The sequence below is a fragment of the Pseudopipra pipra genome, chromosome 1 (assembly GCF_036250125.1).
Source record: "Pseudopipra pipra isolate bDixPip1 chromosome 1, bDixPip1.hap1, whole genome shotgun sequence".
In the NCBI taxonomy this organism is placed as follows: domain Eukaryota; kingdom Metazoa; phylum Chordata; class Aves; order Passeriformes; family Pipridae; genus Pseudopipra; species Pseudopipra pipra.
Genome location: NC_087549.1, coordinates 132,597,834 through 132,612,343, shown reverse-complemented (window position 1 = coordinate 132,612,343; position 14,510 = coordinate 132,597,834). Strand labels below are relative to the sequence as shown.

The 14,510-nt window shown below is 37.5% G+C and overlaps 1 protein-coding gene across 4 annotated transcripts in view; it reads left to right on the top strand.

The window, feature by feature from the left end:
* CDK14 (cyclin dependent kinase 14) overlaps positions 1–14,510 on the top strand; it is a 345,123-nt gene that overhangs the window by 186,022 nt on the left and 144,591 nt on the right. For all 4 annotated transcript variants that reach the window (XM_064677983.1, XM_064677973.1, XM_064678003.1 and 1 more), the window contains one exon: positions 5,022–5,115. In XM_064677983.1, coding sequence (XP_064534053.1) covers positions 5,022–5,115 — 94 coding nt within the window. The remainder of the gene's footprint in view (positions 1–5,021; positions 5,116–14,510) is intronic.

Here is a 14,510-nt window from a genome sequence, read left to right as displayed (position 1 = left end):
AGAGAAATTCTGATTCACTCATTGCTTCTCATGTGAGAACTGCAATTTGTTCGCCGTATTGCTGCTGTATTTTTATCAGACTGTATAGTCCATCATATGTTATTTTTCACTTGTCAAAGAGAAATGGTCATGAAAGACAAATTCCAACCAAATTCAGCATTTGTGGGTACTCTGGCAGTGTGCCACTCTAGAATTAAATCAGATTTTTGTCAGCTAAGGAGACAAAAGTCTCTTGCTTTTCATTCCTGCCCCCCCAAAATTTGTTTTCGTAGTTCTGTTTATAAGCAGGATCATATAGGAACATGATTTTTTTTTTTTCCTGAATAAGTCAGACAAAATAAAAGTCTCTGTACGCTTCCAATATGTTATATATTACTAGGATTTTATGGAAGAGGCTGCAGTACTACATCTTGGTGACAATTATATAAAAAAATAAATCAGCTGGGTTTGGAGTGGGAGTGTGTGTGGGCTTTGTGTTTTGTTTTGTTTTATTTATTGGTTTTGGTTTTTTAAAATTTTGATATATTCAACAGTACAAACTCTGTGTACTTTTTGAAACTTGAATGAAAACTCGACTGTTCCTTTGAATTTCAGAAATCTCACCAGGGGGATTGCTGAAAGCAGTTACTTGGTTTTCATAAAATGCCTTCCAAATGCTGCACATGGAATGCAGGTTTAATGACCAGATAGAAACAATATGTGAAGATCCAGCACAGGTCTTCACCATGAAGGCCATGCTGAATGTTATCAGCTGTGCTGAGCCTGCTAGAAGGCAGATATGTTCTGAGCAGAAAGTTCAAGAGTTTAAAACATATATAGTAAGAATATAGTGTTTCTATACTCTCAATTCAAGTATAAACTAAAACTTGGGTTGGAAACAGCTCCTCATTTTGGAGTGTGTCTGTAGTCTCTTTTATGGCTCCATCAAGAAAAATCATAATATTAACTGAAGGAAACAACTCTTATAATCTCTTATATATTATGCCTTACCAGAGCTGTTATGCTTTTTCTTACAGTATTCAATTACATATAGGCTGGAAACTCTTGTAGCAATAGGGATCTTTGTTACACAGAGACAGGAATGTGAATTCTTAAGCCAAACATAGAAAACCAACCCACCAGTAAGTTAGTTAATTTTAAAGGAATACGCTCTTGAATTATAAAAGCTGTACAGGGAAAAAAAAAAATAAAAGCAGGTTCCTGAGACATTCAGCTTCATTTTTACAGGCTCATTTACTATGTCAATTCAAATGCAAGAGTAACTCATTTAGCTGTGCTAGTAATTCTTACTCTGTATGTGACAGCCAGAGTCCAAGGAAATTAAGCAGGACAATAGAAGATCGATATTATATGGTATGGCCACATATGGTCTCATCAATACTTCAATGGGTTTAGTTATGCTTTTTGTCATCAGAGAGTAAACCACCCATTTCAACATTAAATGGCTGCCACTTTTACTTTGCAAGGTTATCCTGTGCCATTGCATTGGAAAGATCTATGAACAAATTTGCAGCATTTGGCTTATTTATCCAAACTCAGAAGTCCTATAAAGAGAGTAGGAAAATCTGAACTGAATACACTGAAATATGTTAGGGTAATATTCTTTTGTCAAAAATTATTTTTCAAGTGCTGCATGAAAATATTTTTGTATGCTGAGCATGCACACATTACACCTAAATAACACAGCCTTGGAGATGGATGCACATCAAAGCCTGTATTTCATATTTCAAGAATTTTTGCGTCATCAAAACTAGAGATGGGAGTGATGTGTGAGATCATCTTATCCACCCTACTCTTTATTGCAAGTCTGTTTCCTGAAGAATATTCTGAAGTATTTCAGCTTGTCTAGTTTTACACAACTGTAACTGTGCTTCAAGTCCATTGGGAGGCTGAGGTATAGCACAATTGTTAATTGTATTTCCCTATCACTCACCCTAAAATTTTTATTTCCTAAACACATTCTGCTATTTCTAGTTATACTACCTTGGATCTACCTGCAGTTCTGGGAACCCTTAAAATCCTAATCAGTTGTCCCTGTTCTTCCTTTTGCATAATTTTAAGTACAGAGTCATCATGTTCTTGGGTTTTCATCTGGCCAAGAATGACATCATTTTCCTAATTTTTCCTCACAAACCAGCTCTTCTGGCATAAAAATAGTTTTTACTTTGCTCAGAAATATCTCTAACCTGTTTAAAAGTTTGTGAGGTCTACAAAAACAAGACAAAATTTCAAGGCCTTGTAGATGCTTTATCTCTTTTCTCATTTAAAGTGTGTGCCCTTATGGTTTGTGATGCAGGGATCCTACTATAGACTCAAGTTTCTACTTACTGTGAGCCTGAAATTCACGGATACCACTGGGACATCAAAAATGCCATCCAGCCATCTTGAAGCCTTCGTGTGCTCTAATGGCTTTCTGGGTATTTCCTATCCATTTCCTAGTTCAATGACCTACTTTTTTTGGATTATTATTATTATATTTTTTTGTTTCTATTCATTTAAGCTTCCCTTTCTGTTGGCTTATTTGTCAAAGTGCCAAACACCATAACCTTTGAAACCAAGGATAAGTTTAACTTTCAAGTGGGCTGACGGGAACAGCAGTCTTCCAGCTCAGATCTTGAATGTTTGTGTTTCTCTCCTGAATGATTTTAATAACCTTTGGATTTTTGTATTAGGGTTTATTTAACTGCAGTACCCTTTCATTTCAGCTTGGGACTAAATGATATACTAGGTTGCACAAGAGTCCAAAACACATAATAGGATTCTTCTTTCCAAGCAGGAAGTTTTTCTTCAGTGTTTTTTGCAGTTCTTACTTGGTTTTTGGCTCATACTTGTATCAGAACCACTAAAAGTGGAAAAATTTATAAATAATGTAAAACAATACAAAATTTGGCAAAATCTTCCTGCTGCCTTTATAGCATTTCTGTTCAAACAGCTAGATGAAGATTCTCTGCAGATTTGTACGTGCTCTCAAATGATACACTGGTTTAATCAAAAGCCTGTTTTCTGGTTGCAAGAATAGAACTCTAATCCTCTTTTCTTTGGTCTAAATTCAATTATTTTATTGCTCATCTTGAATAAATGGCTTCTGGCTGAAATCTTGAATTTTTCCTTGCCTGAGATGCTGATCATGTTTGTAAGTATTTGACTAAGATATATTGTGCCTATCTGTGCCTAATGAAGCACTAACCAGACTAAATGATGAATGGCAGTTTAATCAATTCAGTTCATTTGGTAACCAGCAGAAGCATATGGAACATAAATTTTAACCTCTCTTTTGTAAAAACCTAATTTATTCTAAAATTTGACCACAACTGTGCTTTTCAAAGTTTTCTTCTACTTATCAATGCCTGAAGAGAAACTTTACTTAATATAGCTCTGCCTTGGGGATGTAGAATTAGAAAATAGTGATTTATATTTCATTTTCTTCTTCAAGAAATTTGACTACCAACTCTCGTTGTCCTAGAATGTAAAATTATTTCATTGGTTGGTACTAGTCAAAGCCTTCAGAAATGGATAAAGCATGGGTAATCTGCTGATAATCTTAGTTCAGTGGCATCTGTAAATGCTCAACCCCAGCCTTAATGAAAATATGCAACTCGTTTTCATTAAGTTGTTCTAGAACCACTTCCTCATCAATATATGTACACATATTCCTAAAAGTAAATGCGGCTTTCTGAATCCATCATCATGATGCCTAAGCAATGAAAAGGTATGTAATTAGTACATTCCAAATAATTTAATTCTAAAACCAAAGTTAAGTTAGAGGTTATGGCTGTGACTTTCTTACACAGAAACACAACTTTCAATTTTAGGGGGAGGTGGTATCATAGTTAGTTTCACAAATTCTTAGTTCATTTTGATATATGGTTTAGGGATTTGAACTTGTTTTGAATGAAGAGGGGTTTGGGGTGGTTGCTTACACAGACATGGTACAGTATATGTAGGTGTTTGCACATGGAAGTTGTAGAAAAATATATGCGGAAAAATGTAATTGAACAAGCTAAAGTATATAATCAAATTCTCCATCATGTTGGTAGCTAAGAGGGATGTTTTCTCTTAAGATTATTTTTGCTGAGGGAACAAGAAACTCTTGAGCTGTTTTCATCCAGAAAAGATGCAAATGTTTATAATGTGGTTTCCTTTTGAGATGCAGGAAGTTCACAGGTTATCTGGAATTTGAGTTAGAGTCACAGAAGCTCTCCTCCACGTTAGAGAATCTATTCTTTTGTGCTCTAGTTAGTGTGTCTCAGATATTTTTTCCCTCTGATTTCCCACTACTTTTACCACTGACTTAACTCAGTGGGATGAGGAAAACTTGTGTGAAGTACTTTTTGTGACAAACCAAGTACAGGACCTGTAAGGAGATGGCTGTCATGGCTGGGAGAGGAGGGAGTCCGTGTCTTCTCAGCCCATTGCAGCACCTCTCAGCCAGAGGTTGTGGGGAATGGGGTCAGCAGCCTCCCAGAGCTATGGGCTTTGAAATACTTTCGTTTGTGCTGTCAGAGGGGAGAAGAAAGTCCAAGCAAGCCCATCCCTGAAGTTATCAGCATTTGGGCTTAACTTAGTTCCGTGATTGAGCAGCCACATGCCCTTTTCCTTTTTGCTCACCTTTTTCCAGATTCTCCTCCTATGCCAAGCCCTTCCAGTGTGCTTCCTTGTCATTATCCTGTCCCCATTCAGCTTCTTCCAAGAGCGCACTCTCACACATCTTCAGAAATAATTTGGGAGCATGACTGTGCTGCTGGGAAGCACTAATATGGAGATCAACAGCTGTGCCTTTATTGGTCTCAACACCTGTGAATCAGATTCCTGCTACCTCTACACTTGCCTTCAAACACCTGAGAAGTGTTCATTTGTATTCACTGGTTTTATTAAGTGCAGGTTTGTCCTTCAGTGTGCCATCAATTAAAAAAACTATATATTATTTAAATGATGGTAAAGGATGCAAAAGTGCTGTTGCTAGCTTCTTGGTCTATAAGAAATCTTTCTAACATTGCATACTTCTTTTTTTTCTTCTGTAGGGGAGTGGGTTGTATCTTTGTAGAAATGATTCAAGGGGTCGCTGCTTTTCCGGGAATGAAAGACATTCAGGATCAACTTGAAAGGATATTTCTGGTGAGTTCTTTATTGCTGAAGTAATGTGCCTAAGAAATGAAACAAATTATAGATTCATAAATGTTCGCATATTTCTTTGTGTCAGGAATTAAATTATGAATAGACCCAAGGATCAGAAGCCTAGTCCACAAGCTTACTTGACATATTTTGTGTTAAAAGTTCAGTTTCTAATTTTTGTCAATCAATTTTTTTTTTTTTAAAATAAAGGTTTTTATGCAATTGTGGAAAAAGTTTTCTAAATGTAAGGTAGTGGAAATCCAGCTGGTTTGTCATCCTCACTTTGCAAGTTATCAGAAACAACAACTCTGGATGGTGGTTTATTAATATTCTACTAATATTGTAGTGTCAATGGAAAGTATTTGTTGTGAGACAGATATATGAAGGAAAAATAAGGTAGGAGACAAAATGAGAAACGGAAAGGGAAATCTGAAATTACACTGTAAAAGTTAAGCAGGAGTCCTTGACTACTGCTTCTGCAGTAGTAAATGGCTCTGGCTGGGCCATTAATAAGGTATGTGGGTTGCTCATAGGCACTGATAATACATCCACATTAGGAGTGAAAGAAGAGCTAATTTGTCTCAACTGTAGTCATCACTTACACATTTTTCTTCACAGGGTTGTGGATTTTGGGTTTTGTTTGTTTGCTTGGGGTTTTATTTTCATTTGCTCTTTCTTCCATTGTGCTCGGAGTTTGGCAATTCCCTTACAAAAGGCTCAGGAATAACTTTTCTTAACTCCCTGTCAAGGTCTGTATTTACTCCAGTGCCTCCTGGGAGCATTGCTGTTGTGGAGTGAGTTTATTCAGGGAAGCCACTTCTCACCCAGATGTGCCAGAGTGGCTCCTGGTACTGTAGGGTGGCCATCAGGGAAAATATTGCAAGAGCAGCATCTTCCCTCAACATGGTAATCTCTGGATTGCTTCTAACCACAAATTTAGAAAATAATCATACCGTTGCTTTCAAAGGTGATTTTGTAAGTAGTCATTTATTTTAAGTGCAGAGGATTTATTTGGTATTCATTTTTGGCCCGCGGGGAGATAAAGAAAGTCTTTCATAATCTGTTTAAAAAATTTACATTTTCATTTTACTCAAACTTGCTTGTACTATATCTCTTTTGTTGGGACATCAGGGAATTTAACAACTGCTTTTATGAATGACTCATAAAAAGTACTTCTCTAAAACAAGACCTTATTTGATTGTGATATAAAAATAACTAATTTTCTGTAAAATATTCTGTTATTCTGCCCTCTTGGCTAATACCCTGAAAATTCTGTGCTATGGAAAGATGGCTGTGCTACAACATAGACCGGGAGCAGCACTTCTGAGAAGTTCCTGTGACGTGTCTCATTGCTTTGTTTGTTTGCCAGCTGGTGTATTTTAAGCTTAGCAACTTCTGAGCCAGTTTCCATCTTTTGCTTTCTTAACTTATTATGCTTCCCATTTATTCATCTGAAATTTTCTCCTTATTTATAGAATGTGAAATTTTGTAACTAATAAACTCCTCTTTGGAACTTCATCTCATTTGTTGCGGTAAAATCTCAGTGACTGTTTTTGCTGCAGAATTTAAGGGTACTTCTAACAGCAGAAATCCCTTCCTTCAAGAGGGCCTTTTTTTGCACTGTATTATATGAGATTGCATGATACAGTGCAGAAAAGTGATAGTAATAGATATATCATATAAACCTATTTTTGTAAGCCTTTTGTAAACCTTTTTTACATTTCCATTTTCTTCTCTCTCCTCACAATTATTTGTGTGTTAAAATGCCAAGATAAATATAATCTAGGATGCGTTTTGAGGCCTGCCATTTTTTAAAATTCTGTTTTAAAACTGCAGCTGCAAATACTGAGAACAGTACTGAAATAACAAGGGATAATTTATTGATAATGTTTCTTTAATTTGATCTGTTGCAAACCTTCAAATAAATAGATAAAATTTCGGACTGGATAGTTTTATGGTCCATTGCAAATCAGAGTTAATTTTTAAATCCCAATTAATTAGGCTTTCTAATGGAAGTGTCTAGTTACCCTTAGCTAAATAGTTTCAGTGAGTGCCTTCCTAATGTACTCTAAGCATCATTAAGAATTTAAGTTATCTATTAAAAGTTATAAAACAAAGGATTATTCTTGTTTGGTTTTGTATTTGAACAGAAGGATTAAATTCATTAATTCCCCAATGAATCATGTATAGTGTGGTAGTTAATAGCACTGAAGTACAAAATTAATCAGGTTGTTTTACCAGATAACTAATACAATTAACTCCCACACAGTGAGTACTTACACAGCTGGGAAAGAAACAGATCAACCAGTAAAAGACTCTTCCACAAAGTCTTCCCATAGTTCATGTTTTCAACATTCTCCAGTGTTGGTTTTCTTAAAACAGAGGGTTGTCTTCTAAAAATGGGGTAAGGTACAGTGCACCTTCACACTAATCCAGTAATCCTTTTCTTCTTCTGAAATACACAACTTGCAACAAAAGGTATATTAATCTGTGTCATATCTGTTGCTAATTGTTATTAGTGACAGCTACATGTCCATAGTATGTAAGATGTCAGGTTGCTGCTGGAGGCTTTTAGGGAAGTGGTTGTACTGTAGTAGGAAAGTCACAAAATGCTAAGAAATAGTAGCAAGGAAAAGTAAATAAAACTTAACGTGAATAACAGTTTAAAAATCTGTTTGATTTCCTACTGTATAGTGCCCATTATTATGTAAATGAAATTAAAATACATTGTGTGTATGCTCTTTTAGCAATTATGAAGTCAGAGAGAGTCTCAATGTTTTTGTGTATCTCTGCCCCTGGCCGCCTTCACATATCTACATAGCAAAAGTAGATGCAACCCAGCATACCACATATGTTTCTTCCTCATTCTGATTGATGTTTATTTATGTTTCATGATGGCTTAATTAAGTGATTGTATATAATATATTAAGAACAGAGGTTGATCTTTCAGTTTTGTTTAAGGACTTTTCTCTTTAAACTTGTGTCTCCTGACTTCTATTGTTTCAATTTGTGGGTTTTTAAATGATAATATACACTGATTATTTCTGTTACAGCAGCTGTTTATAGAAAGCATTCTCAGGTTCCATTACAGCCAAAGGTCTCAATAAAATAGCAAGGGTTTATATACAAGATCTGTTCTCAGAATTGGAGCAGCACATAGAGATGTTAATGAATAAGCAGGCTGCAAGTTTTTATTGTCATACTTGGGATCTGATAATATGAATTCTTTTCTCTGCCTATACTTAAAAGTGTTGATAATCTCTTTTAAGAAAACTGTACTTATCAAATAAAATGGGAATCACACATATAAGTAGGTTGCTTTCTCAAAGAAGTTTAGTGGTGAATTAAATGCCTTAATGCAGAGATGTTTTGGTTTATCAGTGTACTTTTACATCTTTACTCCTGCTTTTTTCCTACATATTGAAACTGAGGTTACTTTCTGGATAGAAATGCATCATAGAAAATGAGAGAGTAAAGTGTAAAATCATAAAATTAAATCATAAAATCATAAAGGTTGGAAAAGACCTCCAAGATCAATGAGTCCATCCTTTGACTGAACACCACCTTGTCACCTAAACAATAGCATTAAATGCCATGTCCGGTTGTTTCCTGAACACTTCCAGGGATGGTGATTCCACCACCTCCCTGGGCAGACAGTTTCAAAGCCTGACAACCCTTTCAGTGAAGAAATTGTTCCTGATGTCCAACCTGAACATCCCCTGGCATAGCTTGAGGCCATTTCCTCTTGCTCTGTGGCTAGTTGTTGTAATTACAGCCTGTAAGAGCTAACGAGTCTTTTGCCTCTAAGTATCATACTAATGATGTATCATCATCATTTCCAGCAAACTCTTTGCTTTGCCATTCTCTGAGACAAGCAGCTTGAGGTTTTGTTGCAAGGTGCTAAGTCTGATGGACTGATGATGGGATGCAGTAGTCTCAGCATTTCTGTTTAGTCTTGTAATATGTGCACAAGACAAGAATGAAGCTTCAATGATCAAGTCCACGTTGAGCAGTTAAACCATGAGAACAGGAAAAATATGTGAGGCAATCTGTTGAATCAAATTAACACTACAGAAAATTGGGAAATAGCATTTGGCTTCTGATATGGAATAGCTAAGATCTTTATCAGTAGTTTATTTCTGTTGATCATTTTTAGCATACTCTATATGCAACCTTTGAGGTTTTCTGATCAAGGAGAACCTGCCATTGTAAATATAAAATTTAATTATGTCTAGAAGTAATAGCTGCACCAAATGCCTTCAAGTTAGCCCTGTACTGGGGAGAATTGACAGCTCCTTGGATCTGGTGATGATCAGTATGAATTAGTTGAGTGTTAAAGGTGATTACACTGAGCAGCCTGCAGTATGCCTGTGCATGCCTTATGCTGAACCACACTGGACGTAGCAACTTGGTTACAGCTCTCATTCTTATATAAGGATGTATTTTTATACTTGCTGTTCTTAAAGATTCAAACCAGATCAGAGTTGAATTTCTTGTGTTAGCTCAATTTTTCTTCTGCAGAGATTTTTTTTTAAGTGGGAGATATTTCTGTCTTTTCCATTTTATGTGAGCTTTCTGAGAGCCGCTATAGATCAAAGTGAATTTTCCTCCCAGGCTCTGACGCCTTCCCGATAAGGGAATAATCTGTGCATTGGCTGAACTTTAGTCTTGGTGCCAACTACACTGCAAATTAGATTTCACTGCAAGAATAATGCACAAAGAGTTCTGATACTTTGTAGACCTCTGCACAGGCAGGACAATGGCATTTAGATGCTGTTTTATCTGTAAATGGGCATTCACTCTGCAAACATCATTCTGGGAAGCATGCACACCGCAGGAGCATCACGCTGCAGGTAACATGGCACAGCAGGAGTGGAAATTTGCAGCCAGAAGCTTCTGTCTTTCCTGAGGTGCCTATCAAACAAGCTGAGGACTCCTCTCTGGTATTGGATGCTATTGCTCTGTTGGGTACCATAACACACAGTATTAAAAAGTAATTAAAAGAGAACAATATCCATTTGTTGAACCCAGCAGCCTGATATGCCAAAGGGGGACACCAGAAATGTGAGCTTTCTGCATGGAACTGTTCAGCAAAGACTCACAAGAGTTTGCTATTTCAGATAGCTATGAAAAATGACGTTTTCCTTTTCACTGGCAATGGAAGTGTTACTTTTGTTATTGAAGATTTAGAAGGCTAGCAATATTATTTTTTTACATATGTATACACATCCAGATATATATGATAAGCCCAAAGTGTCTTGTTTATTGTAATGCAGGCTAGTAGTGTGTCCTCCATGACTGATGTTAACAGGCATTTGTGAAGCTGGAGAGCTTTCTCCCTGTTATTCTGTATCTGGAGGTTTGCTTTATGTCACTGATGTCCTGAAATAATACTATTTAAGAGTGTTTAAGCTTATGACAGACCCAAAGAAAACATACTTTCTGGTACATTGTATTAATTGCATCTTTTGGGAAGCTAACAATGTTAAATCCAAGGGAGGAGTACATTAAACCATTGAGTTTCAAAAGTTTTTCTGTGTAATCAAGTACTTAATCAAATTTATTGTTCTTTTATTTCTGTTTCATTATTTAGAAAAAGTTTTTCTGTCACTCAGTAAATACTTTGGCTCTGAAAACCAGCGCATTTATCTCTGATGGAAGAGATGTATTTGTGAGGCTGAACCTGAGATGAAATTTTATTTTGTGTAGGCATGGTATCTATGGTGCCATATATGGTGAAGATGATGAATCTGGTTGGAGAAAGAGTCTTCATCTTTGTAATATGGATAGTCCTTGCTTAGAGGGGGAACTTTGTGTTTTCTTCTCATCTCTCTCCATTTTCTTCCCACCAATGACTTCATGAGGAAAATGAAGGGGTTTGTTTGAAACTAATTAAATAGAAACCTGACTGCTGAGTTCTATCTTCTATAACACAGCATGTAGGTAGAATAAGAGAAGTGCAATCCTGCTAATAAGTCTACCTCTCCTTTGCTTTATAGTAACAATATGCAAAATATTTCACTTCTCTTCAGCACCACTGAAATTAATTTAATAAATAACAGGCTTCTCTACCTATGGATCTTCTCTTTGAAGTCGTTAGCACTTGTTCAGTATTTTACTGTAGTTGCCTGCAGGTTTTGCAGGCTGCTTGATACTGCTTTCACAAGGTTCTTTTCTGGGCTTTATGTCTTGTGCCAAACTTCAAATGAAGGTAATTCTAAACTAGGAAAGTATGAGCAAAATTAACCTTGAAAATTAACTTTGAAAAACAAACTAAATCTTCTATGTGTTCGTGCTTTTTAAAGGATTTTGGTAATTTTTTAAGAGTTCTTTTTAGGAGTTTTAGCTCAATTTTTGCTCTCCTACTGCACTATATTGTTTTCTGTATCACTGCATGGGTAGTCTTTTCCCCATATAACACGGATCAAGGTATGTGAGCTGATTTGTGTTTACTTTCCATAAAGAACTCCCATCCTCACCATGTCTGAGTAGAGATAGTCTGTGCTGTTCTTTGCCTGATATCATTAAACCCATATGGAACTGGGCAAACAAACTAGGCCTAGGATTTAAAAATAGCCATCTTGTAAAAATGTAGGACATTTTCTAGAGGAATATTGCCTATGTGTGTCAGGAAAGAAGGCATATGTATCCCACACTCTGTTAATATTTCTTTTGGAAAAGGGGACACATAACCTCCCATTCATCCATGTTTAAAGTCATAAAAATACTGACCAGTGTCTTATGGACACTTGCCAAGGGATCTACCAGCTGGTAGCGGGAGGGAAGAGGAAGAGAGGAAGTAATTAATGAATATGTAACCCCCTCTTTGTCTTTCAAGGGCTGGCTGGGTTTTAGGCCAGCCAGTCACACAACCTGATGCACATAGGTGTCATCTGCTTGCAAGATGTTCCTGTCCAGCCTGCTAATTCTAAGCAAAACCCTGAGCGTGGCTGGGCTGGCATTGAAGAGCTTGGCTTATTGTCAGCTTGGTAGTGCAAAACATGAGGAGTAATTGGCTATCAGGAAAAGAAAACAAATTAAGATGTGGTTCAATGGAAAACAATGGCTTTGTGGTTTACTTTGGAATTGGAATGTTTCTTTACTATCTGTCATGAGAAAAGAGCTAATTGTAAGGAAGCTGTAGTGAGTTGACCCTGGCTGGATGCCAGGTACCCACTAAAGCCACTCTTTCCCTCCCCTCTGCAACTGGACAGAGGAGAGAAAAAAACAGTGAGGGATTCATGAGTTAAGAGCCTGGAGAGGTCACTTACTGATCGCTATCACAGGCAAAACAGACTCATAGTGGAGATATTAATTAAATTTATTATGGACAGGATCAGAGCAAAAGAGTGAGAAGTAAAATAATCTTAAAAACACCTTCCCCCCACTCTTCCTTCCTTCCAAACTCTACCTCCTCCCCACAGTTGTTCAGGGGGCGGGGAATGGGGGTTATGGTCTGTTGTTTCTGCTGCTGCTGCTCAGAGAAAGGAGTCCTTCCCCTGCTTCCCATGAGGTCCCTCCCACCAGAGACCTCTCCGACGTCAGTCCATCCCTCACGCAACAGTTCTTCGTAAACTGCTGTCCCGTGGGTCACTTCTCCATGGGGTGCAGTCCTTCACGAGTGAGCTGCTCCTGTGTGGGTCCCCCACAGGGGCCACAAATACTACCTGGGAAAAAACCTGCTCCAGCGTGGGCTTCCCTCTCCATGGGCTGCAGGTCCCGGGCAGAAGCCTGCTCCATCTTGGGCCTCTCCAAGGGATCACAGGCTCCTTCATGCTCCAGCTCCAAACCTGGTCCAGCATGGCCTTCACCATGGGCGGCAGGGGCCTCAGCTCCAGCATGCGGAGATCCTCCTCTTTCTCCTTCTGCACTGACTTTGGTGTCTGCATTGTTGTTCACGTTCTCACTCTGCTCTTCCCTGGAGGGAATTTTCACTGCGCAATAACTTTCTGTTCTTAAATATGTTATCACAGAGACATTTCTATCACTCCTGATCGGCTTGACCTTGGCCAGCAGCAGGAAGCCCATCCTGGAGCCAGCTGACCTTGGAGGGGAAGCTTCTAGCAGCTTCTAACATAAGCCGACCCTGTAGCCTCCCCACCCCACTACCAAAACCCAGCCACAGAAACTCACTACAGAAGCATCGTTTCTTTTCTAGACTTGCCTCTCATCTTTGAGCAGGTAGTTACAGTCAATACCTTGAAAAAAAATATGCTGAGACTCAGCTGGTGTAAATCAGTAATTGATGTAAACCAGTGCAGCTCTGTTTACTTACACTGATGCACATCTTTGCAGGCACCCTACTTCTTGGCCCCGTACACCATACTTATTTCCCATGTAAAATCCCTCTCTGTGCAGGTTGTGTCCACAAGTGTTGCGGAGCTGTAATTGCAAACATATTTGCATGCAGGTGACACTGAACAGAAAAGCAGTTGCAAGCAATTTGTGCATATTACTAAAGCAGCTGAAACCCATTTTAAACAAAAATGTTGGTCTATTATCCAAAAACTTATCTTGCAAGACAATATTGTACTGTAAAAAAAACACAGGCATATTCATCAACCTGCTCTGATATGTTGGCTTTATTTACTAGGGAAGATAACAATCAGGCATCAAATAGTCTCATTGCTTTCTCTTTTGTAAAGAAAGGAACAATATTTAATGCACTTGAATCTTCTTTTTTACCTTTCTTCTTTCACTTGTGTCTGATTTCACATTGCATGCCAAAAGTGGGTTTTCTGAAGAGTATCTTGACGGCCAAAATTTTTGTTTATAATCTGTAGCTCAAGTTGAAACATCCTTAAGGTTGAAAATGTCTAAAAATCAATGTGAAGCAGTTTTAGATGATGATTTTAGAGATGAGGTATGAGAATCTAAGATTGATACGTCTTACCTGTCTACACATGTTTCTTAAAAGACTTCAAGAATAATAGCTGATTTCTTCTGCCCTCTTTACTGGTAAAAGTAAATAGCTTTTTCTGTTGTCTGGGGGAAACATCTCCTTCAGCCCATGCACATGCCTGAGGTACCATTTGCAGTCGGCCTAATTTGCATAAAGGTAGACTTTAATACCTGTTTCAGTGTTTTAATAATCAGTGCCTTAGACTATGTATTAATTTGACAAGATGCTAAGCACTTGCCATAAGATTGTTTTCAACTATCACTGCCATTTACACAAGCTGCTAATCCTCAGTATCTTTCTATAACTAAATGTAAATTTTGAGATAGGCTTAGTGATTTCAACAGGCTTCAATTTTCAAGGGCAAACATTAATACACTTTGATTAGAACAGCTGTTTTTCTAGTTCATTAAGTGGCTATGGTTAAATAATTTAGGCATTTAATTTTCATATGTTCAAAAATTTGTATAACCTTGTCTAAGTTGCTTTTCATTTTAAG